The sequence below is a fragment of the Cynocephalus volans genome, chromosome 5 (genome assembly GCF_027409185.1).
Source record: "Cynocephalus volans isolate mCynVol1 chromosome 5, mCynVol1.pri, whole genome shotgun sequence".
Lineage (NCBI taxonomy): Eukaryota > Metazoa > Chordata > Mammalia > Dermoptera > Cynocephalidae > Cynocephalus > Cynocephalus volans.
Genome location: NC_084464.1, coordinates 80,612,866 through 80,640,243, shown reverse-complemented (window position 1 = coordinate 80,640,243; position 27,378 = coordinate 80,612,866). Strand labels below are relative to the sequence as shown.

Below are 27,378 nucleotides of genomic sequence, written 5' to 3'. Positions count from 1 at the left end.
CATAAACAGACCAATAACAAGTAATGAGATTGAAACAGTAACAAAAAGTCTCCCAACAAAGAAAACCCCAGGACCAGGTGGCTTCACTACTAAATTCTATCAAACATTTAAAGAAGAACTAAAACCAATTCTTATCAAATTCTTCCAAAAAATTTAACAGGAGGGAATACTTCCAAACTCATTCTATGAGGCCAACATCAACTTTATACCAAAACCAGAAAGAGGTCCAAGAAGAAAAAGAAAACTGCAGACCAATATCCTTAATGAACACAGATGTGAAGATCCTCAATAAAATATTAGCAAAAAAATCCAACAACACATTAAAAAGTTCATTCATTGTGATCAAGTGGGATTCATTCCAGGGATGCAAGAATGGTTCAACGTACACAAATCAGCAGAATGAAGGGAAAAAAACATATGGTTGTTTCAATAGATGCAGAAAAAGCATGATAAAGTCCAACACCCCTTCATGATAAAAACATTCAACAAACTAGGTATAGAAGGAATGTATCTCAGCATAATAAAGGCTGTATATGACAAACCCACAGCTAATATCAAACTGAATGGACAAAAATTGGAGGCTTTTCTTCTGAGATCTGGAACAAGACAAGGATGTCCACTTTCCCCACTCTTATTCAACATAGTACTGAAATTTCTAGCCAGTGTAATAAGTCAAGAGAAAGCAATAAAGAGCATCCAAATTGGAAAGGAGGAAATCAGACTATCCCTATTTGCAGATAACATGATCATATACATATAAAACCCTAATGATTCCACCAAAAATTACTAGAACTAATAAATGAATTCAATATAGTGGCAGGATACAAAATTGACACACAAAAATCAATAGCCTTCCTATATGCAAAAGTAATCAAGAAAGTAATCCAGTAATCCCATTCAAAATAGCTACCAAAAAAAAAAAAAAAAAAAAAAAAAAAAGAACCAACAAAATACCTAGGAGTAAATTTAACTGAGAAGGTGAAAGACTTCTGCAATGTAAACTATAAAACGTTGGTGAAAAAAATTGAAGACAGAAATAAATGGCAAGATATTCCATGTTCATGGCTTGGAAGAATTAACATCATCAAAATGTCCATATTACCCAAAGCAATCTACACATTCAATGCAATCCTTATCAAAATATCAATTACATTCTTCATAAAAATAGAAAAATGATCTTAAAGTTTGTATGGAACCACAAAAGACCCCATATAGCTAAAGAAATCTTGAACAAAAAGAACAAAGTTGGAGGTATCATACTTCCTGACTTCAAAATATACTATAAAGCTATAGTAACCAAAACAGCATGGTACTGGCATAAAAATAGACAAATAGAACAACAGAACAGAACAGAAAGCTCAAACACAAGCCCACACATTTACAGCCAACTGATTTTTGACAAAGGAGCCAAGAAAGGACAGCCTCTTCAATAAATGTTTCTGGGAAAACTGGATATACACATGCAGAAAATTGAAATTAGACTCCTATCTCTCACTGTACACAAAAATCAACTCAAAATGGATTAAAGACTGAAATTTAAGACCTGAAACTATGAAACTACTAGAAGAAAACATAGGGGAAATGCTACATGAAATGGGAGTGGGCAGCACTTTTTTGAACAAGACTACACAGGCATAGGCAACTAAAGCAAAAATACAGAAGTGGGACTATGTCAAATTAAAAAGATTCTGTACAGCAAAGGACACTATCAACAAAATGAAGAGACAACCTACAGAATGGGAGAAAGTGTTAGCAAACTACACATCAGAGAAGGGGCTAATATCAAAAATATATAAGGAACTCAAACAACTCAACAGCACAAAAACCAAATAACCCAATTAAAAAATGGGCAAAGGACCTAAAGAGACAATTTTCAAAAGAAGACATACAAGTGGCCTACAAGAACATGAAAAAATGCTCAACATCACTAATCATCAGGGAAATGAAAATTAAAACCATAATGATATATCATCTCACTCTAGTTAGAAAGGCTATTATCAACAAGACAGAAAATAACAAATGCTGGCTAGGATACAGGTAAAAGGGAGCCCTCCTACATTGTTGATGGGAATGTAAATTGATGCAGCCATTGTGGAAAAGAATGTGAAGTTTCCTCAGGCAACTAAAAATAAATCTACCTTATGACCCAGCTAACCCACTACTGGGTATATAGCCAAAGGAAATGAAATTAATATATCAAAAAGACATTTGCATGCTCATGTTCACTGCAATGCTATTCATGGTAGCAAGAGATGGAATCAACCTAAATGCCCATCAATGGATGAATGGATAAAAAAACTGTGCTATATATACACAATGGAATACTATTCAGCCACAAAAAGAAATAATATGCTTCCATTTACAGCAACATGGATGGAACTGGAAACCATTATGTTAAGTGAAGTAAGTCAGGCACAAAAAGACAAATACCACATGTTCTTACTCATATGAGGAATCTTAAAAAAAAAAAAAAAGAAAAGAAAGTTGTTCTCATAGAAGTAGAGAGTAGAATAATGGTTACCAAAGGCTGGGAGTGCGAGGAGAAGGGGTGGACTAATGGATACAAAACTGTGCTATCTACTCTAAGTGAATCAATGTGCAGTATATGCACGTATTGAGACAACAAACTGTACCCCACAAAAATAAATATAAAAATAAGTAAATAAAATACTATATTATTAAAAAAACACTATTCTTATGCAAAGTTGTTTGTATTCTAGATGGGTCAACAAGACTAACACCAGAAGCCTTTCAAGAACTACAGCAGATGTAAAATAATTAAGTGCTACATGGGTGGTACAAACTAGGTGTGATATAGTTTAGCAGAGGAAGAGTCAGTACGAGCTGGAGTAGGGAAGAGAAATTTTGGAGGGGCAGCAAGGAGGGGTGCTGATGATTGCTGTGCATACCACCTGTCAAGCTTAGTGACAGGAATGTAGTACAAGAAGTTCCAGCTTCGAGTGGAGGGATCCGATTTGAATCTTACTGCAACCTCTCAGGCTCTGTGATCTGGAGCATGCTTGTGACCCTGTTGCCCTTTGGAGCTGATACCTCCCTAGCTGGGAAAATTACAGCTGTTTGCATCTCTTTGGCTTCCCACACTGCCAGCAATTAGGAGTCCAAGTTAATACCCATTTGTCTGTCCACTTTCCATCCTTCAAAATTGTGTTGACATCTCTCATTTGCTATCATTTACACTATTTTCTCTGACATCTTTTTTTCTCTGTATTGTTATTTTAGTGTGTTTCAGGAAAGAGTGGAAATAAGAGTGAACATTTAATCACCAAATTTTTCCCAAAGTGTATGTGTTACTTTCATAAAAATTTTATTTTTTTCATGTTAGGAATTTCTCCAAATATTACTAATTGCTTTTGGCCATCTGTTAACCACAAATGTATCTAAATCTTTCTTGATTCTACTTATATTTTCATCTGGTCATTTTTATTGGAAGCAATGAGTTTTATAAGACTATTTTCCAAAATGTAAAATGTTATAAATTCAAACCCTCAAATGATGTCTATCAATTGCTATTTTGATGATACAAAGAAGTCTTATTCCCTCCCCTTAAGGAGATTGTATGTTTGGGGCAATAACAATCGTATAAGCAAGTATGAAAGTGCCAAGTAATTAACATAGAGAATAAGTAAGTGTATAAAATTGCTGAGGAAGGAAAAATGGCACTTGTCGGAATAGTCAGATAAGGCCTAAAGAGTGTAGGGGAAGAACAGGCCATTTTTGGAAAGAAATTTATGAGCAAAGATATGAAAATAAAATATGCCAGATGTAATAGCAGCCAGTGACTAGACCAGCATAGTAAATGTATGGGAGGCATTGTGTGATAAAACTGGAAATACAGCTTTTCTGTAAGTGGAGGCTCTTGAGCACTAGGTTATGGCTGGTGGAATGAAAAGTAAAGGGCAGCTCTAGGAGACATGATGATAAAAGAGTTAGTCAATTTGGGGTTTTTTTTCAAAATTTTGCTAAGAGAGGTCACCTACTTTACCATTCAAGTTTAAAACTCAAATTGTACATTCTTTTAGACTCAGGAGTGCTCATTTTAAAAGATTTCTTATTTTGTGGCAGTTCCCTAACCTATTCTCTTGTTATTTTTTATCCTATTTCTGGAAAACATCTTTAGGTCTGCTGATATTGAAGAATATTAAACAGAACTTCATAAAATATTTCACCAAAGTTTTAAGTTGGGGTAGAATAACATTTTTCTACTTTGCCACGGTTATAATATTTTCCTTGGCCTTTTGATTACAACATTTCTGCAGTGACTCCAAGAGAATCCTCTTTCCTGAATTCTAACATTTTGTGAAATTATATAAAGGAATTTTCAATTTGTCTGGATGGATCTGCCCTGGTAGAATAAAAAATACCTTAAGTAAGCAAAAACCTTGGTTATTTTGAGAATTTAATGAGTGTAGATAATGAGAAGTGAAAAGTCATTTAACACGGCTTATTGTATAAGTAAGATGAGGAGAATGAAATAAAATTTTAAAGAAAAATTAGGGACAAACCTAGGAACATTTCTGAACAGTATGTGTTATTAGAACGAATGATAATCTCATGAAACATGTTTGAACATTTCATGAGTTGAGATATTTATAAGCAGATTTAACCAAGTAAATAAGATATACACAGGAAATAATCTGGCATTGATAGAGAATACGCTAGCTGATTTCATTGTTCTTTTGCATCTTAAAATTCACTGATGACGTAAAACTAGAACAGATGTTTTCTTCTGCCTTCAGTTTTGGGTGCCTTGGGTATTGTCACTTACGTCTAAAAGAAAGAATCAGGACAGTCTGTGGTAAAGTTCTGGAAGCCCCACTTGCAGCAGGCCTTTTGCCAGGCCACACTGTAAAATATAGGCTCTTCTGTAATTATGTGCTTTCCTTTTTATGATGTATTATAATTTTTCTTTATAATTTTACAAAGTTATTTAAAAATAGAAATTTTAGGTATATAAAATTATTGTGGCATCTCATCCTAAGTACTAGGCAGGTTCCTGAAAATACATATAGATAAGAGCAGGAACAGACAGGGTTGGATATTTGAGAAGCCTAGGAAAGATGCTAAAACCTAATTATGCAGAAAAGAAGTTTTTGTTGGTTGTGGGGATGGGGAGTACTTTGACCAATGCTGAATCATAGCAGGAAAAGACAAATCTGAAAGAGAGCGAGGGCAGGAGTGAGAGTGCTAGGGAAAATTTAAGGTTAAAACTTGCAGGAGCTAAGGAGGCATGGGAACTAGGTTGGGAACTAGGTTAATTGCTGTAGACCTTTTTCTCTTTTCTTTTTACTTGTTCAGATGCCCTAGAAAAACTTGTTAGTTTAGCATAAATGACTCAAAGTCTTTGCATTTTCTGATTCCTGTGATATTATTCATCTGACGGTATGCTCTGGTATTGCCCAATATATGGGGGAAGGAGGGATGAAGAGGAGAGATGACCATAGATAAAAGAGTGAGGTCTGGAATAACATTTGGTCTTTCCTTTCTTCACATCTAGTCAGCAAATTTAATGCAAAATATTGCTGACTAATTATTATGAAAGGAAAAGTAAGTCTATTTCATGAGCTATGTTAGGATAATTTACTCATTAAAGAGAAGAATCTGTGCTGCAAATAAAATTAATTTAAAGAAAGGTTATAAAACCTGATGTGAATCTTTAGTTTATTTATACCTTTTTTAGGGGGAGAACTTTCTTCAAAGGATATACACTGAGATGAAGGAAAGGCATTCTTGGCTTCTCTCAGAAAGTTTGTTATCTACATGTCCCAAACTTGCAGCTGTGCAATCAACTATTAAGAAGCCTATGGTGTTCCAGATGCCTTTTCTTTTACCTGCCTGATGCCCCTGTAAGCACAATAGACAGGATTTGGCCAACTCTGATTAAATGTTTGCTATTGTTCAGCTCTGGGGCTTTTAATACAATAAGTCTGTAATGGTCCCTGTTGAGACTTTGCATCCTGTTTTTATAACCTGTGCCTTTAATAATTCACCAGGTTGCTTCTCAGGAAGGTTTTTGAATGATTCATCATTTTACAATTTTTGCAGAAGGTTAATGGTGTTAGAAAAAGTGTTTTTGCTTGTAACCTAATTTCAGTTGCTATGTGAGTTTTGCAGTAGTGCAAATATCTATGGAGGAAGACATAACCATGGATTTCTCAAATTCTGTAGTGTAGAGTGAGAAAACATTACATTTGTCAGCATTTGTAAATTTTTCATGATCATGTGATTTACCAGGCATTCCTTTTTCCAGTTTGCATGTGTTTAAGAACTGAGAGGAAAGCTATATAGTACATAGATATTTGGAGTCAGACTTATATTCAAATACTATCTTTTCTATTTACTAGGAGTAGCTGTGTGATCCAGGAAAAAATACTTAATCTCTTTAAACCTTATTTGCCTCATCTGTAGACATGAGAATAATAACACCTACTTCACAGGGTTGAGATAAATATTAAACAAGATGCTGTATGTAAAATACTTCATACACTGTGTAACACTTAAGAAATAGTTTAAGTGAGAGCTATTAAAAATAGGGAAAAGTATGAATGTCACTAAATGTGATACATGGAAGTCTGTTATTGTCTGGACATTTTCTCCCTACAAAATAGAATAAAGTGGACATTATTGATAACAGATTTGGTTATGCTATTGAGAAATTACGTTTTTCTCCCTCATAGATGCTAATTCCTTCCTAAAACATTTCTTGACTAGTTTGTTATTGCCGAGTTCTTTTGCATTCTTGAGATAGAATAGGTGCTGATTGCTGACTTTGTTGTGGAGATATAGAAGACCCTATTTGGCTTTGTTTAGTACAAGAAAGGACTAAAATCTGTGTACCCATGTCAAAGGAAAAGTAATTAATGTGAAATTTCAGTGTCACAGAGGAAAAATATTTACTAAGACAAAATTAACATCATGGGTCTACCACATGAGATTTTCCATCTGCCAAAGTGAATTAATGTGGAATGGAACAGGAAACTCAAGCTTCCAATTTGATTAGTGATAGACAATAATTAGATAATTCTAAAATGTGTGGAGTTTTTTCTGTGAGAGACATTAATATGATGCTATAATAAAATTTATTTAAAAACATTAATTATAGACACATTTTTAGAAAGAACTAAACATAAAGAGAATTGATGTTAAGTAGATTCCACTTTATGTTCGCAAATACAGTTATGATTGAGTAAATACATGGAACATATACATGGGTAAGCATTTGTTTTTTCTTAGTAATATCTTAAGCTATAGATCTATAAAAGATAACAGAAGATTCGGGGAGCTAAGGCACAACTACATGATACAGTTAGATACAAATACTGTGTATGATTAAGTTTAAAACATCACCACCTCACTTCCTGTGCTTTGGAAAATATTGTCTGGGATTTTATTAATTCGTGCTCTAAATTGAAGTTGTCAAATTAATATTTGATGCATTGTTGGGAAAACAGAACAATTTAATCAGGCCCTCTCCCGGGGCCAGCTGGGGTTGGTGCCACGCATTCTTTGCTAATAGGTTGTGTTTGGGTGGAGTTAGTGCGCATGCGCAGCGCTGCGATGTCGCTGGCGTCTGCCTTGGGCCGACAGCGCCTCCCGAGGCCGTGCTTTTCCAACCTATGACTTCCAAGGACCTGTTTGCCGGTTACCTAGCTCATAGACCTGCGTGTGAGAGGTCTGGGGACCCAACCTGGCATGTGAGGTGTCTGTGACCCAGTCTGGAAAATGGGCTTGAAGGGTCTGTGAGCTCCAGACCCAGCCCTAGCTCCACAGTTGGCCATGTGGGCAGGATTCCGGCAGAACCAGAGCGTTACAACCAGCGTAGTCATGTGGCTCTACAATTGGCACTGAGAGCAGGATTCCGACATTAGCCGTAGCTTGGCATGCATCATCTCAAAGAGCCCTGAGATCTTAAAGAAAATTCACCACTTTTTTGGTTTCTATTGTTCAAAGTTAGGGTGCTTATCACACAAACACATGAAAGAGTCCATTCCGTTATAATAGCTCAGTTCAAAAATGGAGCATGAATGTAGATTTCAAGATTCACTAGAAGAACTGAAAGGAAACGTCACATTTTTATTTTTGTTACAAATCTAATGTTTTAAAAAGCTTTCGTTAGTTTCTTAAGTATGGCTGGGTTCATAAAGGAAATTTACCTTTCAGATAACAAAATCCCTGTATTTTATGTGGACAGAGTAATGAAAATCTTGTTGCTTAGCTGTTCAGGGAAAGGGCTGTTTATACAGTGAGTTTTAAAGAAGCCCACGCACCTAACTACTATATTTAAGAGTTTAGGCAAATTTTGTAGTACAGTCCTAGGATATAAGAGCTCTCTTCACAGCACTTTGAGTCCTAGTTTTTAAGTTCAGTATGTTTGTTTGTAACATACCTATTGGCCAAGTTCTTTTGCTCAGAGACTGATAGAGAATCTGTAACGCATTCATCATGGAATGTGCTCCCCATGGGACAAGTTAGTATCTTAGTGCTGCTTTGTCTTTTTTCTTTCTTTGCCTCAAAATATTGTTTTAAATTTTTATTTTGAAATTGATCTGTTTTCTTAATTCTTTGTGCTCCTATTACTGTAAATAACTGACATAAAAAGGCCCAATTTTGAAAAAGAGACTATGGAAAAATAGAATTCCATATCACTAAAAACTACACACCCTCTTCCCTCTGTTTTTCCCTTTTCCTCTCTACTTCAAGCCCTTCTGCCCTATGTGGATTTTTTTTTCTGCACGTTGTAACGTGCAATTGGTCCCTGGCAGAGTTTGAGGTTTAAATTTTCAAACAGATAAACTTTTTATTTTAGAAAAGGTTTAGGTTCACAAAATTACTGCAAAGTTAATACAGGGGATTCTCATATATCTTCCACCCGCTTTCCTCTATAATTAACATCTTTCATTAGTATATTTGTTACAATTAATGAACCAAAATTTGATAGGTTATTATTGACTAAAATCTGTGCTATATTCAGATTTCCTCAGTTTTTACTTTTTCTGTTCCAGAAGTCCATCTGGGATGCCACATTTCATTTATTTTTCATATGTCCTTAGGCTCCTCTTGGCTATGACAGTTTTTCAGATCTTCCTTGTTTCTCATGATCTTGACAGTTTAATGGAGGGCTGGTCAGGAATTTTGTAGAATGTCTCTTACATGGGGTTTGTCTTGTGCTTTTTCTCATTATTAGGATGGGTTAAAGCGTTTTAGGGAGGAAGATCACAAAGATAAAGTGACGTTCTCATCATGTTGTATCAAAGATACGTACGGTAGACGTTACTTAGCACTGCTAGTATTGATCTTGGTCATTTGCCCCAAGATATTTGTCAGATTAGAATCATGTTTTTACTTTTTCCTGAAGGCCGTCAAAGTGTATTCCTGAAGATTTTAATGACATATTCATTAAAGCTATAAGGAAGCTAGCTGTGACTGATCTTTTGGTTTTTCTTTATTGGTGGTATTGTAAAACTGCTATATGTTTCTAAATATTTAGACAAAGATAATTTTGGCAGTAATAAAGAATATTTTATCTTTTCTCATGTGTTGTAGGTGGGAATGAGATCGCGAAACCAAGGCGGTGAAAGTTCACCTAACGGGCATATCTCCTGCCCCAAGTCCTCTATCATCAGTAATGCTGATGATAAAAGTCTCTCAGAAGATGCAAAAAAGAAAAATAAATCAAATAGAAAGGAGGATGATATCATGGCCTCAGGAACTGTCAAACGACACCTGAAACCATCTGGACAAAGTGAACGAAAGACTAAGAAATCCCTGGAGTTATCCAAAGAAGACCTCATCCAGCTACTCAGTATAATGGAGGGGGAGTTGCAGGTAGAGTCAAACTTTCTCATCATTGTGTCTCTAGTTCCTACACTATAAAATAAGAGACTATAAATCCATCCTCTTCACTAGATTGTGAACTTCGTGGGGAAAGGAGATATGTCTTCTTGTTCATTTCTAAATCCCTAGTGCTCAGGACAAGTTTGCAGTGAATAAATTTTTGTTGAATGAACGATAAAAGAAAAGGGGCTGATTCCAACTTCAACTTTCTTTACAAGCAGAAAATTTCTTCATGACATGATTTTAGTAATAATTTAATACAGGTCCCTGCACTTAGTAGGTGATCAATTAGGTTATCTAATTTAGACATTGACTGTGGTTGAAAAACATGGAAAAGTAATGATTATTAGCATGGAGAGTTAAGGTCAATTGTTACTTTTGCTTTTTTTCTAGAAGTTAGAGTAAAAGAGAAATGGGGAGATAGAGGAAAAGAGAGAGGAAGAGAGAAAGAAAGAAGGCTTTGTTAAAACCAGTCTTACTGCCCAGTCTTCTCATTTTTTCAATAACTTTTAGCCTCAATTTTCTACAACCTCATAGGGATTAAAATGTACACTAATAAGCAGAGCATTGTGTAGTGAAGAATCTAATGATTTCCTAAAGCATTTTCAAGTTTATTATCACATTTGATCTCAGTAACAATTGGGTACCATTATCTGTATTTTATAAATGAGGAAACTGAGGCCTAGAAGGATTAAATGGTTTGTACAGATCTCATCTCAGGCCTCCTCCTGATTCTTGGTCCAGTGCTCTTTACTCTTTCCACCCCAACTGACCTTATCTACCTGCCATGAGCCAGGCCCCTCACATTAAGTCTATGTTTTTAGGGATCCAGGAAGCATTTGGGATTCTTCTGAGTTTCTGAGCCGTATTTCTGGAAGTAGGGGAACAATAACTTCTTTTTTTCTTTTCTTTTTTCTTTTTTTAATGAAGAGAGGATGACTTAAGAGGGGAGTTACTGTTTTCCTTTTTGTTTTTATTAAGTTCTTAGCTTGCACGAGCCTCCAAGGGAATACTAACAATTGCATGAAATGAAACTTTGGTTGGCTTACTGGTGCTGTAGCATCAGAGAGGTAATTTGCAACCTACCCTAAACTAGGGTGAGCCACTCTGTTCCTGTTTTCAACTGTGTGTGCAAACAGATAAGGAAATCCCTGGGGTGAAGAGAAATATAAAACATACAAAACTCAATTAAACAAACAAACAAACAAACAAATATGATTGAGCTTACCATTTACAGATTGAGAAAAATCACATTTGCATTTCACAGCAAAGCTGAAATTTTCCAGAGCACCACCATTACTAAAAATAGCTTTACCAGAAATGTGGTTAGTGTTTTGTCTATTAACATTTATTGTGTAAGGAGGCAGAATTACTCCAACTGTTTTAAACTGCCCCCAGCTGACAGCTATTGACCTGAGTGAGTGAAAGGTATGACATTGCCTTAGAAACCTTCACAAAGAAACATGATCAGCTCACTTCCCTCCAGCCATGGTAGCTCTTGCGAAGCCTGTGGCTCTTGCAGAATAGTCTTGTAGAAGACATGTTATGGTGGACTCTGCAAGGTATTTAAGATTCATGTGGCTTTTATTTTCTTAGTGGTGCTAGATATGGTTCCAGATCCTAGGTATGCAAAATATAAGCTCACACACCCGGGACGTTAAAGAAATTAGCCAGAAGGCTCCAAAGAAATGCATTTTGCTTTCCATCAATCTTTATGACCTTACATAATAGATGTATTTCTGAGCAGCTATAAATAAGTAAAAAGTGTAAGATATTTGTGGGGGAGGTGGCAAAAGGAAAGAGAAATGAAGGACCTGGTATTTTAAGGAATTCCATTGTTGATTTATTTGCAAAGCAAAGATTCTGTCCCATATACATATATTTATATGCACACACATATACGCAAGTACATATATGTAAGTTGTAAATTTTAAAAACACTTGTAAATGCGCATTTTGCAATATTAGATTTGTTTAAAATGAGAGTGTTCCTATATTTAGAGCTGTAGATATATGCTCTTGTAGTAGACACTTGTCCTCTATCAGCATTGTCCCAGGGGGGCAGGTAGTTGTAGCTTAGCGTGGGAAGCAGTTGGCGCTAGCAAGTGTGAGTGGGCTGGTGAAAAATGTGGCAGCCATGTGCTAGATTTGTCCGACTGACTAGAGATAAGAAAAAAAATCTCTCTGAAGGGCTGGTGCTGGGAGTAGAGGCAGAAATGTGCCTTGGGAGGTAAGTTGCCCTCAGCTCAGGCCTATATGCCATATGATCTGACATGTGTGGAGCATTTAGTGAGTTGTCTTCAAAGGCTACCTATTGCTCTCCACTTACTGGTGGCTGTATGTGACTCAAATGCTCTTATTCTGGAGGTGATGTTACAAAGTTCCCAAAATATCAGGACTCTTAAGCACCTTCAGGGTGTCCTATCTATCCCACCTCCTTTATATTACAAACGTGAAACCGACACACAAGTTATGTGACTTGCTCAAGGTCACACAGAAATTTAGTTACAGTTGCTCTAGATCCAAATTTCCTGTCTCTCAGTCCAGTGTGCTTCCTGTTATATCACTTAACATTCTGGAAATGTTCAAGGGTGGTTTGGGCTCCAAGACTTTAATAATTATTCTTGGCCTCCAGAATTTCTTTCAAGTAGACTCACATTGTAAACCCATGAGCCAAAGCTATTTTGTGAGAAGGTGAGAATTTTTAGGTAAGAATGATTGAAGAAGGTTTCTTTCACATCAGGGAGATGGAATGGAATCTGAGCCTTGACATTTGGTGCAACCTAGACAGTGAGAAAAATGGGGGAAGGCAGGGATGCCACATGGCCATGCAGGCTGGGCACTGCACAACTCTGTGGCTTCGGATTCTCTACTCCAAGGGCGATGTACCTTGAAGTTGTGCAACAGTGCAGCCTTGGGGGGTGTAGATCCACACCCCTGCAGCATCTCCAGGTCAAAAGAAGTAGGGCAACGCAGAGAAAAGGGCTTATAGAATTGGGGAGATAAGATCAAGATCAAAGCTGCCTGTAGGAGGTACACCTTGCAAGTGACTTGAAGGAAGGAGAAGACGAAGGCTCCTGCAGGCTTTTCATACCTTTTCTGACTCTTTTTTGATCTTTCCCATTTTCTCTAACTCCATATCTAGCATTTTGGACACTGTAGACAATTCTGTGTGTTTTCTGGTACACCAGTGTCCTGCTACCCTTGGACTCTGTTAAGTGACCTATGGGAATTTGTTGAACCAACATTATAAACAACATGACCTTTATTACTGGCATTAGCTCTTCACAAAATTTGCAAATGTATTGTTTTGTTTGCCAGCCCAGGTATCCCGTGAACTCTTGAAGCATACCTTTAATGGGTATGTATTAGAAATGGAATTGCCCATTGCTGGAATTTCTGCATTTTAAGGAGTCTTGTCTAGAAGTGGTAATGTCATGAACCTTGTCTTGGAGAAGGATATCGTCCAAACTTTTCAAGCCACGCCTCAGCAGATGCAGGCCTGTGGTCTGAGCACAAAGACTGGCCGGCATTGCCTGCATAGAAGTAGCTGGGATGGTTTTCATTATTACACTTCTGTCATTGACTGCTTCCAATAACAAGTACTTTCTAATAAATTGGAACATTTTTACTCTCTGGGTGAAAAACTGGCTACGTATTTCCCAGACTAAACTGAAAGTAATGAAATAGTACACCCAGACCATCACTTGGGCACCATGATTAATGTCCCTTTGTATTTGTCCAAAAATAGCACTTTAAAAAAGCCATTTAACTTGGCCGTGCTAAAAACGACAAAAGTTGAAAAGAAATGGTACTCACATCAAAAAGCCATAACACAGAAGACTTGGCAAAATGATATTCTCATCAAATCCTTTAAGAACAAGACACAAAATTAATTTTTTCTTGATGCAAAAAAAAAAAAGCCATTTTATAGTAAATTCCCTTGATTCACCCACTTGAATACATTTTAGAAAAAAAACCCCACAAATTGGATTTCATCATTTCTCCCTTTATCATTGCAGTTAATTCTATTTTACTTGTGAATGAGGAGGCACAGAGAAAACTAGATAATTCAACTAGATGATGTACCACCATTCCATTTGGCTTTGATGTTCTCTGTCTCTAGCTAAGCCAGAGATGGAGCCATTGACACAATGAGAAATCTGTCTTCATCCTGGATGACTGGCAGAAGAAGGTATCGTATTTCAAAGATAACTTACAAAAAGATGTATGCCTGTGGTTGTTAGAAGCTGTCCTCTATTTTGTCCTTTCGGGATTCCTAGCCATTTTTAAAAATCTTGCTTACTAGTTTCTCTTTACCACTCCACCACCTATGAGGGTACTTCAGAAAGTTCGTAGAAAAATAGAATTAAAAGATAATACAAATCTTTCCATGAAATTTTTGAAGATCACTCATACTATGGGTAAGCCTTCTATTTGCACTTCCTTAATACCAGGGGAGTTCATTCATTTTTAAGCCTTTATTTAATTAATAATGAATTAACTCAAAATTGATTGATCTTACAATATTTAAGAAACATTGCTATGTGAGAGGTCTGAGGAATGCAAAAGTGAATAATAATAGTACTTGTAGCTAAAATTTGATGAGCTCTTACTATATGCCAAGTGTGGTTCTAGGCACTAGGTATTAAGCAGTCATGAAGAAAGAGCTCATGACCCGGAAGATAGATGAGAATATATAGGAATTAGTATTCTATAAGGTAATTTCAGTACAAATTACGGAAATACATGGGACAGAAAAATTATGAAAATCTCAGGATATAAGTGAATGCTTCACTAAAAAATTGGGCCTTGAAGAATGGGTAGATTTGGATAGATAGAGATGAGCGTAGGGACCAATATGAGCAGAATTGGCCAGAGTGGGTGGGAAAGTAAGGGCCGTGTTCATCAGTGGATAGTTTGGTTTAAGTGAAGTATTTGGTGAAGGTCAATAGGAGACTACAAATAAGAGGTCCAAAAAAAAAAAAAAAAAAAAAGTCAAAGGTGTGAGGATCCCAGTAAAGCAGGGTGATGCAGAAGTCAGGGGTCCAGAGTGTCACGAAGAAGGAGGTTCGTTTAGTCAAATTGGCAGAAAGGTCTAGTTGGATAGGACTGAAGTGTGTCTCTTTGGGTTTGTGAATCTGAAAGTGACTAAGAATGTTTGCCAGAGCAGTTTCAGTGAGTTTCAGCCCATTTTCAGTGGGTTGAGAAGTGAAGTTAAAGATATAGAGTAACATTCCAGTTGAAAATCCAGAAATTTAGAATATATATATATATATATATATATATATATATATTTGTGTGTGTGTGTGTGTGTGTGTGTGTGTGTGTGAATTTTTCTTTTTTCTTTTTTTGGACACAGCCAGCTAAGCCAAATTTCTCTCTTCTTTATTTTTATTTTTTTTTTTTTATTTTATTTTTTTTTTTTAAATTTTATTTTGTCGATATACATTGTAGCTGATTAATGCTCCCCATCACCAAAACCTCCCTCCCTTCTCCCTCCCCCCCCGCCCCCCAACAATGTCCTTTCTGTTTGCTTGTTGTATCAACTTCAAGTAATTGTGGTTGTTATATCTTCTTCCCTCCCCCCCCCGATTTGTGTGTGTGTGTGTGTATGTGTGTGTGTGAATTTATATATTAATGTTTAGCTCCCTCCAATAAGTGAGAACATGTGGTATTTCTCTTTCTGTGCCTGACTTGTTTCACTTAATATAATTCTCTCAAGGTCCATCCATGTTGTTGCAAATGGCAGTATTTCATTCGTTTTTATAGCTGAGTAGTATTCCATTGTGTAGATGTACCACATTTTCCGTATCCACTCATCTGATGATGGGCATTTGGGCTGGTTCCAACTCTTGGCTATTGTAAAGAGTGCTGCGATGAACATTGGGGAACAGGTATACCTTCGACTTGATGATTTCCATTCCTCTGGGTATATTCCCAACAGTGGGATGGCTGGGTCGTATGGTAGATCTATTTGCAATTGTTTAAGGAACCTCCATACCATTTTCCATAGAGGCTGCACCATTTTGCAGTCCCACCAACAATGTATGAGAGTTCCTTTTTCTCCGCAGCCTCGCCAGCATTTATCGTTCATAGTCTTTTGGATTTTAGCCATCCTAACTGGGGTTAGATGGTATCTCAATGTGGTTTTGATTTGCATTTCCCGGATGCTGAGTGATGTTGAGCATTTTTTCATATGTCTGTTGGCCATTTGGATATCTTCCTTAGAGAAATGCCTACTTAGCTCTTTTGCCCATTTTTTAATTGGGTTGCTTGTTTTCTTCTTGTAAAGTTGTTTGAGTTCCTTATATATTCTGGATATTAATCCTTTGTCAGATGTATATTTTGCAAATATTTTCTCCCACTCTGTTGGTTGTCTTTTAACTCTTTTAATTGTTTCTTTTGCTGTGCAGAAGCTTTTTAGTTTGATATAATCCCATTTGTTTATTTTTCCTTTGGTTGCCCGTGCTTTTGGGGTCGTATTCATGAAGTCTGTGCCCAGTCCTATTTCCTGAAGTGTTTCCCCTATGTTTTCTTTAAGAAGTTTTATTGTCTCAGGGTGTATATTTAAATCCTTAATCCATTTTGAGTTGATTTTAGTATACGGTGAGAGGTATGGATCTAGTTTCATTCTCCTGCATATCGATATCCAGTTATCCCAACACCACTTGCTGAAGAGGCAGTCCCTTCCCCAGTGAATAGGCTTGGTGCCTTTGTCAAAGATCAGATGGCAGTAAGTGTGTGGGTTGATTTCTGGATTCTCTATTCTATTCCATTGGTCAGTGTGTCTGTTTTTATGCCAGTACCATACTGTTTTGGTTATTATAGCTTTGTAGTATAGCTTAAAGTCAGGTAGTGTTATGCCTCCAGCTTTATTTTTTTTGCTGAGCATTGCTTTGGCTATTCGTGGTCTTTTATTGTTCCATATAAATGTCTGAATAGTTTTTTCCATTTCTGAGAAAAATGTCTTTGGAATTTTGATGGGGATTGCATTGAATTTGTATATCACTTTGGGTAGTATGGACATTTTCACTATGTTGATTCTTCCAATCCAAGAGCATGGAATATCTTTCCATCTTCTTGTATCCTCTCTAATTTCTCTCAGCAGTGGTTTGTAGTTCTCATTATAGAGATATTTCACCTCCTTGGTTAACTCAATTCCTAAGTATTTTATTTTTTTGGTGGCTATTGTAAATGGGCAGGCTTTCTTGATTTCTCGTTCTGCATGTTCACTATTGGAGAAAAGAAATGCTACTGATTTTTGTGTGTTGATTTTGTATCCTGCTACTGTGCTGAAATCATTTATCAATTCCAACAGTTTTTTTGTAGAGGTTTTAGGCTGTTCGATATATAGGATCATGTCATCTGCAAACAGGGACAGTTTGACTTCATCTTTTCCAATCTGGATGCCCTTTATTTCCTTCTCTTCTCTGATTGCTCTGGCTAGTACTTCCAACACTATGTTGAATAGGAGTGGTGAGAGTGGGCATCCTTGTCTAGTGCCTGTTCTTAAAGGAAAAGCTTTCAGCTTTTCCCCATTCAGGATGATATTGGCAGTGGGTTTGGCATATATGGCTTTAATTATATTGAGATACTTTCCCTCTATACCTAACTTAGAGAGGGTCTTTGTCATGAATGAGTGCTGAACTTTATCAAATGCTTTTTCAGCATCTATAGAGATGATCATATGGTCCTGGTGTTTGAGTTTATTAATATGGTGTATCACATTTATTGATTTGCGTATGTTGAACCAACCTTGCATCCCTGGGATGAATCCCACTTGATCATGATGAATAATTTTTCGTATGTGTTGCTGTATTCTGTTTGCTAGTATTTTAGTGAGGATTTTTGCATCTATATTCATCAAGGATATCGGCCTGTAGTTTTCTTTTTTGGTTATATCTTTACCTGGTTTTGGTATCAGGATGATGTTTGCTTCATAGAATGAGTTTGGGAGATTTGCGTCCGTTTCAATCTTTTGGAATAGTTTGTAAAGAATCGGTGTCAATTCCTCTTTGAATGTTTGGTAAAATTCTGCTGTGAATCCATCTGGTCCTGGGCTTTTCTTTGTTGGGAGCCTTCTGATAACAGCTTCAATCTCCTTTATTGTTATTGGTCTGTTCAAATTTTCTACGTCTTCACGGTTCAGTTTTGGGAGCTTGTGTGTGTCCAGAAATTTATCCATTTCCTCCAGATTTTCAAGTTTGTTGGCGTATAGTTGTTTATAGTAGTCTCGAATGATTCCTTGTATTTCAGATGAATCAGTTGTAATATCGCCTTTTTCATTTCTAATTTTTGTTATTTGAGTCTTCTCTCTTCTTTTTTTTGTTAGCCATGCTAATGGTTTGTCAATTTTATTTATCTTTTCAAAAAACCAACTTTTTGATTCGTTGATCTTTTGAATTGTTTTTTGGTTTTCAATTTCATTCAGTTCTGCTCTGATCTTAATGATTTCTTTCCGTCTGCTAACTTTAGGATTGGATTGTTCTTGTTTTTCTAGTTCTTTAAGGTGAAGTGTTAGGTTGTTCACTTGCCATCTTTCCATTCTTCTGAAGTGAGCATTTAACGCAATAAATTTTCCCCTCAATACTGCTTTTGCAGTATCCCACAGGTTTTGGTATGATGTATCATTGTTTTCATTAGTTTCAATAAACTTTTTGATTTCCTGCTTGATTTCTTCTTGGACCCATATGTCATTAAGTAGAATGCTGTTTAATTTCCATGTGTTTGCATAGTTTCCAGAGTTTTGTTTGTTATTAATTTCTAGTTTTAATCCATTGTGGTCTGAGAAGATACATGGGATAATTCCAATTTTTTTGAATTTATTGAGACTTGATTTGTGACCTAATATGTGATCTATCCTGGAGAATGATCCATGTGCTGATGAGAAGAATGAATATTCTGAGGTTGTTGGGTGGAATGTTCTGTAGATATCTGCCAATTCCAATTGGTCTAGAGTCTTGTTTAGATCTTGTGTTTCTCTACTGATTCTTTGCCTAGATGATCTGTCTAATATTGACAGTGGAGTGTTCAGGTCCCCTGCTATTATGGTATTAGTGTCTATTTCCTTCTTTAGGTCTAATAGAGTTTGTTTTATAAATCTGGCTGCTCCAACATTGGGTGCGTACATATTTATGATTGTTATGTCTTCTTGATGGATCAGTCCTTTTATCATTAAGTAGTGTCCCTCATTGTCTCTTTTTATGGTTTTTAGTTTAAAGTCTATTTTGTCAGATATAAGAATAGCCACTCCTGCTCGTTTTTCTTTTCTGTTTGCATGGTAAATCTTTTTCCATCCTTTCACTCTTAGTCTGTGTGAATCTTTATGGGTGAGGTGGGTCTCTTGTAGGCAGCATATAGTTGGGTCCTGCTTTTTTTTTTTTTTTTTTTTTTTTTTTTTCACTGTTCAAGGTTTATTTGGTGTTTTAGTTGGTATGACACTTACATAATTGGTTGCACTGATTATATTTAGATCTTTCTTTTTACATTATATGGCAATGTACACTTCTGATACATATATTACACAAAATAAGGTAATTTAGAACAGTTATGCACAAGACATGCAATACTGGATTTACACTGGATCCCATGATGTGAATGATTGGGAAAAAAGTTGGAGTGGGCATGTTTAGTGAAGGAACCAGAAGTTACATAACATACAGTTAACATACATCTAGTCTATAGAGCAACTGCAGCATGTGCAGCATTGGCAGTGGTGCCTCAAAGGTGGTAGAACTATTTTACACTAACCAGTTTAGGAATATACAAGAAAAGTACCATCCAGCATCAGGATATAGCTATAAGATTTTACAAACCATTTCTATTTCTAACTTTATGAAAAAAGGACAACATGCACAAACAACCTCCAACTAAAATTCTGTTGTAGCCTAGACAGTGAAGTGGTATGACAGTAGAAGATTATTTTTTTGGCAGCTGGCTGGAATGGGGATCCCAACCTTGACCTTGGTGTTGTAATGCCATACTCTAACCAACTGAGCTAACCTGCCAGCCTGACAGATTTTAAAACTGCAGCTCTTTTTGGATCCCCCAAAGTGTATCTGCACTCTTCTTCAAACGGGCCTCTTCCTCAGAAGTCAGGGTCACCTTCACAAGGTCTGAGATTCCATTCTGTCCCAAGATGCAAGGAACGCTAAGGAAGACATCATCCTTTATTCCATAGAGACCCTTAATCATGGTGGAAACTGGATGCACCCGCCTAAGATTCTTCATTATGCTTTCTGCCAGATCTGCCACAGACAGTCCAATGGCCCAGGATGTGTAGCCTTTCAGTTTGATCACCTCATAAGCGCTCTCAACCACCTGCTTGTGAACCTCTTTCCACTGTTCCTTATCTGTATCAGTGCCTAAATCTGGGTGCAGATTCTTCAGGGAGACACCAGCAACATTCACTCCACTCCATACAGGAACACTAGAGTCTCCATGCTCCCCAAGGACCCAGCCATGACAGCTTAATGGATGAACTCCCAGCCTTTCCCCCATCAGGTAACGGAACCGGGCTGAATCCAGATTGCATCCACTTCCAATAACACGGTTTTTGGGAAAACCACTTATCTTCCAAGCCACATAGGTCAAGATATCCACTGGATTGGAAACAACAAGCAACTTGCAGTTTGGGCTGTATTTTACAACATTAGGAATGATGAACTTAAAGATGTTCACATTACGCTGAACCAAATTAAGACGGCTTTCTCCCTCTTGCTGACGTGCCCCAGCTGTGATAATAACCAGCTTGGAGTTTGCAGTCACATTATAGTCTTTGCTAGAGACAATTTTTGGTGTTCTAAGGAAAAGGCTGCCATGTTGCAGATCCATCATCTCTCCCTTCAGTTTGTCTTCTATGACATCAACGAGAGCAAGTTCATCTGCCAGTTCCTTCACTAAAATGCTGATGGCACAGGCCATGCCAACAGCACCAACCCCAACAACTGTAATCTTATTCTGGGGAATCTGTTCCTCCTTAAGAAGATTATGAATCAGCTGATCCTTGAGAGTTGCCATACTGGACTTGGAACCAAAGGGAACCGGTGGTGCACGTCGGGCGGGCGTCAGCGGCGTACAGCAGTGAGGTCTGGACTCGGCGGCAGCGGCTCGGGTCCTGCTTTTTGATCCAGTCAGCCAGTCTGTGTCTTTTAATTGGGGAATTTAAGCCTTTAACATTAAGAGTTGTTATTGAAAGGTGTTGATTTATTCCTAGCATTTTATTGGTTGTTTGGTTGTCTTAGGTGTCTTTTGTTCCTTGCTTTCTGATTTACTGTTTGGTTTCTTTGTTTGTTGGTTCCTTAGGTTGTAGATAGTGTTTTTGTTAGCTTGTTTTCTCTTCATGAATGCCATTTTTATTGTACTAGCGGGTTTAGATTTTTCTTAGGTTTTTATGGCAGTGGTAGTTATTTTTCGGGAACCAAACCCAGTACTCCCTTGAGGATTTCTTGTAAGGGTGGTCTTGTGGTAGTGAACTCCCGCAGTTTTTGTTTGTCTGAGAAATATACTATTTGCCCCTCATTTCGGAAGGATAGCCTTGCAGGGTAGAGTATTCTTGGCTGGCAATCTTTGTCTTTTAGTATTTTGAAAATATCATCCCATTCCTTTCTAGCTTTTAGGGTTTGTGATGAGAAGTCTGATGTTAACCTGATTGGGGCTCCCTTATAGGTGATTTGACGCTTCTCTCTTGCAGCTTTTAAGATTCTCTCTTTGTCTCTGAGTTTTGCCAATTTGACTATGACATGTCTTGGAGAAGGCCTTTTTGGGTTGAATACGTTTGGAGATCGTTGAGCTTCCTGGATCTGAAGATTTGTGATTTTTCCTATACCTGGGAAGTTTTCTGCCACTATTTTGTTGAATATGTTTTCTATGGAATCTCCATTTTCCTCCCCTTCTGGAATACCCATGACTCGGATATTTGAGCGCTTGAGGTTGTCTGATATCTCTCTCAGATTTTCTTCCATGTCCTTGATTCTTTTTTCTTTCTTTTTGTCTGCTTGTGTTATTTCAAACAGCCCATCTTCAAGTTCAGAGGTTCTCTCTTCAACTTCGACAAGCCTGCTGGTTAAACTCTCCGTTGTGTTTTTTATTTCGCTGAATAATTTCTTCAGTTCAGCAAGTTCTGCTACATTTTTTTTCAGGACATTGATTTCCTTGTATATTTCCTCTTTCAGATCCTGTATACTTTTCCTCATTTCATCATGATGTCTAGCTGAGTTTTCTTGTATCTCATTCAGTTTCCTTAGAATTATCACTCGAAATTCCTTGTCAGTTATTTCAAGGGCTTCTTGTTCTATAGGATCTAGAGTATGAGATTTATTAACTTTTGGTGGTGTACTTTCTTGATTTTTTGTATTTCTGGTGTCTTTTTTTTGGTGTTTATTCATTGTGGCAGGGGGTTTCACAGTCCACCGGTTTGAGACTAATGACTAACTAGGATGTTGCTGTGGTTGCTAATTTGGTATGGCTCCCGCCGTGACTGCTCAGTTGGCCTCTAGTGTCTTGTGTGTGTGGTTGCCTCGGGTCTTGGGCTTCTCCGGGGATCCACCTTTCTGGTCAGCTTGTACTCTGCTGGGCTGGTGGATCACGTACCACAGGGTGTGTGATCTCTGTTGAGCTTTCACTTTCTGTACAGGACTTCTCCCCGTTCCGTGTGCTCTGGCCCAGGCTGTTAGATCGTGCAGTGGCGACCCCACCGGGTGTGTGGTTTCTGTCGAGTCTCCCCCCTCTGTGCACACTGTGCTGGGCTGGGGCGTGTCTTCTGCACCCCTCGTCTATCAGCTGGGCCTTCAAGACCCTGCTCAGCACCGCCTCGCCCAGGAAGTCTATCAGGTTTCTGCTAGGCACAGACAACCGGTCTCTCTGGGTGCCTTTGTAGCACTGTGTAGATCTTTCTCGGGTCTTGTTCACCTTTGTATCCCCCCGGTATAAACCGAGTCTAGTGCCTGCCTGCAGCCTGCTCTCCGGCAGGTTCAAGCGGACCTGGGAACTCTCCTACCACACTATTCCCAACCAGAAATTCGTTAGGCTTTTTTCCAAACTGGTGGTCGCAGAGATGTTATCTGCCTCCCAGTAACAGGAAGTTTACCGGGGCCGGAGTCCAGGGTGTGGTGGAGTGACAGTCGGCCCGCCCGTACTTTCTAGCCCTCCCAACACTGGTCGGGACGCCCCACACCCCCAGCCCCGCCAGAGAACCGCGGAGGGAGTGGGAGAGGAGGCCGGCCCGCAGGGTCCGGAAAGCCCCGCGCCAGGCCAAGCAAATGGGCTCAGTGATGGCCGAGCAGGGCGGAGCTGCCCGCACCTGGGAAGATGGAGGCAGCACCGGGGCAGTGAGTGGCCTGGTGGTGCAGGCGGGAGCCGCGTGGGCCAGGGATCACTCACAGTGCTGTGCCAGGTCGGGCGCTCGCTCTGTCTCTGGTTTGTTGCCTTCCGTGTTCTCGGCGCTGCCGCCTCGGGCTGTTCAGTCGCGGCGCCGCTCGGGCGCTCCCAGGAATCTTCTTTAATGCCGGCCTGAAACCTCGAATCCTGAATAGGGCAGCTGGCCGCCTTCAGTGCGGCCCCAGCCTCCGGGATCCTGGCTGCATCCACAGCAGCCCTGGCGCCGTGTTCCCTGTTTCAAGACTCGCTTTTGCAGCTAAGAATCAGTTCTTTTCCTGCTCCACACTTCAAAGCTGTTGCCTGTAAATGAGGCAGCCTCTCCTGCCGGGGGCAAAGTGGCGTTGAGCCCCCACGACCGGCCAGCAGCAGCAGTCCTCCCTTAAGAGATGGCCAGAGGAAGGTCCACAAGTTTCCCGGCTGCCTGAGGCCCAGTGGCCACCTTTTCCACCTCAGCTACTCCGCGCCAGCCGCCGCAGCCGCCGCCATCTTGAAAACCTCCCTCTCTTCTTTAGCTTAGCAGTAAATTATTTGTCTGGCACAGGGTAGGTCCTTAGCACACATTTGTTGACCTCTTGACTTGAAATCACCACATTGCTTTCCTCTATTTTGGGGCTTAAGTGAAACATGAGATTATTAAAAAGTAAAAGGCTGAAACAGTGTGAATTGAATGCCAAGTCCTATGGGGAAATTTGGCAGAATCCAAAATGTTTTGTAGTCGACCTTATTAGTATTGACTTTGGGTCTCAGTTTACTCCCCATCTGTACAATGAGCATATGTCTACTTTCTGGGGTTGTTGTAATTACTGAATGTAGTCAACATTGATGTTATTTGGAGAAGTTTCTTTTTTTTTTTTTCTTCTTGTTTTTCTTATTTGGAGAAGTTTGGATGAGAAAGACAGAGAAAGATAGGATAGTACCTAGAGGAAAACTCAGGTCAAGGGAAGATTTTTAATGATGAAAGAGACTTTAGTGTTTTTATGGGTTAAGAGACTACAGGGCCAGAAAAAAGCAAGGTCAAGGATGGAGGAAAGAGGAAGCATTTTTGATGACAGAGTCTTGGAGAAAATAGGATAAAGGGAATCAAAGGTATGGTTTTGGGGCTGACCTTGGTTTTGACCTTGAAAAGGAGGGAGACCCTTTATCTTCTGTGACATAGGGAAGGAAGAAAGGTGGGTGGGATGGAGCTAAGATTTGTAGCTGATGGGCAGGCAGCTGAGGGGGATCTCCCTACAGTCTTAGCTTTCTCATCAAGGAAAAGACAAAGTTAGGTTCTGCTGAAATGAGGAGACCGGGCTGAGCAGTGGTCATGAGGATGATTATGTATATGCTGAATTGTGGCTGAGAGGAACGTTAGAGGAAGGTGCTTATGGAGGAATATGAGCAATGATTAGTGGAGTTTAAGATTCAGCAGGGAGAGAGACTGTGCGTTGGCAGTGGCACCAGTCAGTTTAGAAGCCTGGGTGTAAAAGGGGAGACATTTTATAGCACTGGATCTAGGGTTGCAGTTGTTCAGTGGGGGCAGAGAAAAGATGGAGGTACAAGAAAGTAGAGCGTGCTGGTGAGACAGTGCCCAACAAGGAAGAGATATTGGGAGGAGTGAGCAGGTCAATGGGAGAATGGGCAAAAGAAGGCTGGAAAGACTGGAAGTTGGGCTACTTGCACGTAAGATTTCTGTGGACACAATTTTAACTAAGGCAAGGTCTTGGGCGTGGTCCTGGGAGTGGAAGTGAAGGCAGAGCAAGTCTGTACCATTTAACAAATATGAGAATTGGGGACCAGAAGGTCAGTAGATAACAGCTGCCAGAGTACTTTTTCTAAAGTGTTTCTCTAATCATGTCATTCTGCTACTTAGGAATTTACAGCAGGTCCCTAGACTTTATCACATTGAAATCAAATTGCCCTGACTGGTCTGCAAAAGCTATTTATTAACTGGCTCCCCCTTAACTTTAAAAGCTTATCTTTGGTGTTCCTTGACATGATCGTTCCTGTCCAATCAGGCAGTTTCTATGTTCTTCCCCAACCCTGACACACACACGCACGCGCGCACGCGCAAACTCAAATAATATCACCATCCTAAGTGGGTTTTTCTTCTCCTTAACGGTTCCTTATATTTCTTCCACCTTGAGAATACGTACAAGACAGAAATTGGGGGGCTCTCTGGTACAAAGTTACAAGTAGACAGGAAAAATAAGTTCTGGTGCCCTAGGGTGACAATAGCCATTAATATTGTTATTGTATATTTCAAGATAGCCAGAAAAGAGGATCTTGAATGTTTTAACCACAAAGAAATGATAAATGTTTAGGTGATAGATAAGCTAACTATTCTGATTGGATCATTATTCAATATATGCATGTACTGAAACAACAAACTGTACCCCACAAACATGTACAATGAAAAAAAGTAAATTAAAATAAAATTAAAAAAAAGAAATTGGGGCTCACTAGGAAATTCAGGATGTGTGTTTGTTCTTGTCCTATCCCATTCTTCCCTCCTATACCAGGTAACATTTCTTTAGAGACCATTGAAGACTTACCTCCTCTGTGAAGTTTTTTCTAATTACTGGCTCTCTGACACTTTTCTTTCTCCTGTCCTAAAATTATGGACCTAATAATGTCCTACATTATTTTGGTGTAAGTGTGGACCATAGTACCCCACACATACACATTCCCTAAGTGTTTTATGTATTTATATCTTTTTGCCCCAAGCAACTTCCTGAGAGAAGATGCTATCTATGTCTTCTTCTTTCGTATGCCTTGTTGTGATGTTGGTGAAGAGGGTCTATGATGGCCAGGTAGCCGGCCTTGACTCACACCGTCCTCTAGGTTCTTGACTTTGCCACAGGAAAGAATTCAAGGACAGAGTCACAGTACAAAGTGAAAACGCATCGGCTTCACAGAGAAAGTGCAGCCTAGCTCCAGAGACTGAGCAGGGTCTGCACCAAGTTTAATATGAAAGTAAGAAATGCATACGTAACGTTAGTACAAAGTGTAGGCTGGCTGAAGGGAGTGACGCACAGCCCATTAGCAAGAGGCTTAACACAGGAGTATACACATAGCTCCTGGTGAGGTGTGTGGGTGGGCTCCAGGAAAGCAAGCAACAACTAAGCAAATTTAGACAAAAGGAAGAAATAAACATTTATTGACAAGGAGTGGGCTGGCCACAGAGTGAACAGAGGCCTGGTAAAGGCAAGTTTGTTGCAAAAAGAAAGAAATACACGCCTCAGGCAAAGTTGGGGGGCAGGGTAAGAGAGAGAAAGCAGCAACAGCCCTGCCTTCTACCTAGATTCAACTTTTATAGTTTTGCTATCTAATACATATTCATACCTTTGAATGAATATTTAACTAAGGGGGTGGTTCCCAGTTATGTATCATAGTCTTGCAAATGCTCAGTTGGTCTCTTTTTAGAGCCAGTTCATTAGTCAAATTCCAGCATACCTACTGTAAAACACCTAGAATATTCAGTGCTCTCCAGTGCCTCTAGTGGAAGGTCATCAAAGGCTAAACTCCCCTCTACCGAGCATACTTGGCATACTTGAGCATACTTGGTTATACAACTAGGGTTATATAACCCCTCTCTACTGAGTATGCCCAGCCACTGGATTTGCATAAGTCAGTCCCCTGAGGTCTTAATTTTCTTGCACTGGTGCCAAAAATAGGTCCAACTTGCTATGGTAATTCTCTAGGGGAGGGCCTAGAGAAGGGGCCTGAGAACTTGAGGAGTGGCCTGAAATCCAGAGATGTGTCCCAAAACCCAAACCCATGGAAACTGAGCACCTTCTATCTCGGTTGTATCTAGAAAAGGGCTAGGCATATCATTATTAGTCTATTGGAAACTCATGATTAATCTTGGAATGTCCTAATATTTACACACCCTATGAAGCACTCACAAGATTAATTTTTTAATGTCTTCAAAACACTTTGAACTGTATAGATAAAACATAAATATCATAGTATATATAACGTCATTGTTGAATTAACAGTGATGGTCACAAGTATTTACAATGATATTCCTATTACAATCCTATGATTCTACTTTTCTGTCATCTTTAACAAGAGACAACATAACTCCACTGGGCATGGTGATAATCAGTTCAGATGGAATTGACTACCGCAACCAAGCACAAGAGCCTTACTCTACAGGGGTACT

General features: G+C 38.8%; 2 protein-coding genes across 4 annotated transcripts in view; one reads left to right on the top strand and one right to left on the bottom strand.

Annotated features, from left to right (window-relative positions):
• Nucleotides 1–27,378, top strand: part of FILIP1 (filamin A interacting protein 1) — a 204,502-nt gene that overhangs the window by 67,188 nt on the left and 109,936 nt on the right. For all 3 annotated transcript variants that reach the window (XM_063098143.1, XM_063098141.1, XM_063098142.1), the window contains one exon: nt 9,562–9,843. In XM_063098143.1, coding sequence (XP_062954213.1) covers nt 9,568–9,843 — 276 coding nt within the window. In that variant the 5' untranslated portion in view covers nt 9,562–9,567. The remainder of the gene's footprint in view (nt 1–9,561; nt 9,844–27,378) is intronic.
• Nucleotides 19,248–20,959, bottom strand: LOC134377833 (L-lactate dehydrogenase A chain). The gene has a single exon (XM_063096561.1). The coding sequence runs from the start codon at nt 20,871–20,873 to the stop codon at nt 19,875–19,877; it is 999 nt and encodes a 332-aa protein (XP_062952631.1). The 5' UTR covers nt 20,874–20,959; the 3' UTR covers nt 19,248–19,874.

Excerpts from the sequence above, each read along its gene's own strand:
- LOC134377833 (XM_063096561.1), bottom strand. The coding sequence starts at position 20,873 with ATGGCAACTCTCAAGGATCAGCTGATTCATAATCTTCTTAAGGAGGAA.